The sequence below is a fragment of the Empidonax traillii genome, unplaced genomic scaffold (assembly GCF_003031625.1).
Source record: "Empidonax traillii isolate 1590-97213 ecotype Southwest subspecies unplaced genomic scaffold, ASM303162v1 scaffold1142:size416873, whole genome shotgun sequence".
In the NCBI taxonomy this organism is placed as follows: Eukaryota; Metazoa; Chordata; class Aves; order Passeriformes; family Tyrannidae; genus Empidonax; species Empidonax traillii.
Genome location: NW_020956335.1, coordinates 393,422 through 397,390, shown reverse-complemented (window position 1 = coordinate 397,390; position 3,969 = coordinate 393,422). Strand labels below are relative to the sequence as shown.

General features: G+C 53.6%; 1 protein-coding gene across 1 annotated transcript in view; it reads right to left on the bottom strand.

Moving 5' to 3' along the window:
- Positions 1-969: 969 nt before the first annotated feature.
- The window catches only part of FBXW8 (F-box and WD repeat domain containing 8), a 55,011-nt gene continuing 52,011 nt past the window's right edge, over positions 970-3,969 (bottom strand). The window contains exons 10-11 of the mRNA XM_027905332.1: positions 2,445-2,561; positions 970-1,766 (exon numbers count right to left, since the gene is read on the bottom strand). Of these exons, the coding sequence (XP_027761133.1) occupies positions 1,622-1,766; positions 2,445-2,561 (262 nt within the window). The 3' untranslated portion in view covers positions 970-1,621. The remainder of the gene's footprint in view (positions 1,767-2,444; positions 2,562-3,969) is intronic.

Here is a 3,969-nt window from a genome sequence, read left to right as displayed (position 1 = left end):
GCAAGGGCTGGGGCAAGGAGGGAGGAGAACAACGTGGGAGCTCTCTCTGCTCAGCACCTCAGGAGTCACAAGGCTGAAGTAACCCCACCGCCCCCCCCAAAGTCATTTTTTTGCAACAGGAATTTGTCATGTTTCTGCTGAACTCTCATCCCAGCTATGTATCCGTGGCACTTCTTGCTCTTCCAGGAATGGAGGGAGGGAGCTGGCTTCCCAGAAACAGGAAAAGAGACTAAAGCTTCATCAAAGATCAGATTTATTGGTCAGACAGAATGACTTTGCCTCTTGCACTGCTTGTTATCCATCACAAGGGAAAAGCCAAGTGTTAAAAACCAAGAACATGAGAAATTTGGCTCAGGGGTCATGGAAAACCAGCCCAAGCCAAAGAAGGAAAAGCTGCTCTCCAGGCAGGAGGGCAGCAGGAAGCTCTCCAGTGACTGGAGAAGGGCTGAAGTGACATCCCAGCCCCTCTCCTGCAGGTTTGGGCACATTCCTTCACCCCTCCCAGGCACTTTTACATGGATTCCATCAAACCAGCAAAAAGATGTTCAGTTAAAACTTAACCTTGGTTAACAGAACTGGCACGGCTTTGGTTTGCACCAGTTAAGTTTACGAGGGCAAACCATAACCCCAGAGCTGTTTTAAAGGAGTGAAACAGGTCCAGGGCTGGGGCTCTTGTTCTCCAAGCTGGTTTCCCCTCGGTCAGTGCCACCTGGGTTTAGGGTGAGTGCCCCTTCAGCCTGGGGGCTCCTCCACAGCACTGGTGACCTGGGCAGGGGCACTGGGGCCAGCTCAGGATCAATTCCCAGCTGGGAAGCAAGGACAGCATCAGAAACCAAGCCCCAAGCACCTGGGGAAACCCTCCAGGTGCTGTGGAAGGACATGATCCAGCAGAGGACACACCTTTGTTCCAGTGCATGGGGCTGGTTCACCCTGCAAGACTCAGGAACAAAATCTCACAAACACGTGTATGCAGACAATTAAAAAATATTTAATCTGGAGTTTCAGGGGATTAAAAAAATAATTCTTTTTAAAATAATTCTGATGTGTGTGGCCTGCTGAGTTCCCAAGCATCCAGTCTGGCCTGGGCCAACCTTCCCCTCCCTCTCTCCATCACCTTCCCCTCTCCCAACCTTTTGTGCGTGGTCCTGTTCCTTGACACATTCCAGTGCCTTCCAAGGAAAACAAGCACGAGCAGCTCATTACCAGGACACAAATACCATGCCTGTGGCTCAGCAACATGCTTTCCTCAAGTTCCTGGTGGGTTTTTTTATCCCCCTCTCGCTGCAGGCAGGAACTCCTGAGTGTGCTCCCACCCCTCACGCTGTGCCCCTCCGGCTTCCCGAGCGTGTCCCCTGCCAAGGTGGGACCAGCAGCATCTTTCCCACAAGCAGCAGGATTTTGGTTCACCCTGCAGTGTGATGTTCATGTTCCCTGTCCCCTCCACCAGGGTGGACAGCCCCACATTCCAGGGATGTGCTCCAGGGCAGCCCTTGGACTGCCTGTGTTCGTATCCCCACGTTTGGGCAAATCCCAGCCCGTCGTCCTGCAGCCAACACCCCCCCTCTGAGGGGCTTGTCCCACGTGGATTTGTCCTGCCTGGCCCCCCGAGGCCGAGGAGCCCCTAAATGCTGTCGTAGGGCATGGCCAGGCCGATGTTGTAGCTGTAGCCCGTGAGCTCGTCGTAGGACGAGCGGCAGATGGGCAGGACGCTGTCCCCCGCCAGCTGCTCCCCTGAGAACTCGTAGGAGTAAATGATCCCTCGGTACCTGCACAGGACACAACCAGGGCACACCCCTGAGCCTTCACTGCGTGCCAGGGAAAGGAACGACCACCATAAAGGATGGTCCCAGTTAAAGAGCTCTGGGAGCTGATATAAACCCCCCTCCCTCCTGCACCAGCCTGTGCAGTGCAACACAGAACATCCCTCCTGCCTCCCTCCAGGGACCCAGCAAGCCCTGGGAATGAATCATCCCCTCCAGCACTGCAGAGACGTGACTGTCATCTGCTGAAACGTCTCCAGCCCGCTCAGGACGGGGGAAGAGGAGCCCGTTGTCGTTTGATGGTTCAGTCACACAGGGAGCAGCCTGGGATGCAAATACCAAAACCTGCCGTTTAAATACCAGTACTTTTCCTTCAGGAGGAGACATCATAGCTAATATTTAGAGCATGGAAAAGGCTGCATTCCCTCTCTGGCTTCAGTGGCCTTTACGTTCCCCTGCTGAGAAAGAAATGCATTTTTTTGTGCTGAACAAAATGAAGAGCCAATTCCTCCCTTGTTTTGAAAACATTATCCTAAAACTTTTTTTTTTCTTTCTTTCTTTTTTTTTTTTTTTTTTAGATGCTTTACCTCCTCTGTTCCTGCTCTGGATCATGACTCAGGGGCTTAGTGTGCTATTTAAAAATACATAGGAGAGCAGATCTGTGAGAGCTGCCTCGAGACTCACTTGCGATGCACGGCGGGGTCGTCGTCCGTGCCGCTGCTGCCCCGAGGATTCCTCTCCTCAGGGATGTTTGCCGTGATGAGACTGTGAGAATTGAACCACACGTGGCGAACTGGATGCCTGGAAAACAACCCACAGCTCTGGGTGAGGTGCCACCCGCACTGGACTCCCAAAATCCGAGCGCAGGAAAGGAACCGCTCTGGATTAAACAAGGATTCGTTTAGGTCGGGGCTCGTTCTATGGCCAGAGGTTGGGAACCTGCACCTCTGGCTCTTCTACTCCAGCCTGGAGCAGGAACCTGCACCTCTGACTCCTCCTCCGGCCCGAAGCAGATCCCACATGTTCTACCCCCATCTAGTGGGCTCTCACCAGAACACACGTGGAGGTCAGAAAATCTGTTCCAAACTCGGCAGCGCCAGGCTGTGAGGGATGGGGGCTCTCTGCTCGTTTGCTGCTTTAAGGACTGCAGCTCACTCCTGGGAAGAGCAGGGTGCTTCCCAAAATAAAGGCTAATAAAGGACCCCCAGGCACTGAACTATGGCTCACTTAGAAATGCACTCTGTGGCACGGAGTCATGGAATATTCTGGGCTGGAAAGATCCAGAGGATCATCAGTCCAGCTCCTGGCCCTGCACAGACACCCTAACAATCCCACCCTGTCCCTCAGAGCGTTGTCCAAACCCTCCTGCAGCTCTGGCAGCCTTGGGGCTGTGCCCACTGCCCTGGGGAGCCTGTTCAGTGCCAACCACCCTCTGGGGGAAGAACCTTGCCCTGAGATTCACCCTGAGCCTGCCCTGACACAGCTCCAGCCGTTCCCTGGGGGCTGTCCCTGCTCACACAGAGCACAGGTTGGAGCTGCCCCTCTGAGGAAGCTGCAGACCCCAGTGAGTCTCCCCTCAGTCTCCTGCAGCTGGACAAGCCAAGTGCCCTCAGCTGCTCCTCGTGTGGCCCCTCCAGACCCTTCCCCATCCTCATGTCCCTCCTTTGGATGCTCAGTCTGGTCTTCACTTTTTTTCTCTCACTGGGGAATAAATTCAGCCCAAACCACTGCACCAGCATTTTCTGTCCAAGCAGGAGTAACCTGTCCCCTCATCTCCCCGACCCCAGTCACCTCCCCTGGCTTCCACCCTTGTTTTCTGTTCCTGGGGCTGCAGCTGTGGACACCACCACACACAGCCCTTATCTCAGAAGGTCTGTGTGACTGAAGCGATCCCTTCTCATTCCTCTGTAGATTGAACAGTATTTTAAATGCCTCATCTAATGGTTTCACTTTGAGGACATCCCCCAGCTCAGCCCTGCCCTGCCTGCCCTCCTCCTGCAGCAGCACTAACGAGCGTGCCAAGGAGACAATCAATGGAATATTGTCCTTAATGCATCAGCCACAGCACAACAGGCTTTATCATTCCCAGGGTCAACACAGAAGGCAATACCTGCTATTAATCAATGACAGCTGCAGCTTGAACTTCTCTGCCTGTAAATACCTCATCTAGCTCCTCTTTGGGGAAGGAAGAAAAAAAGAAATCAGGATT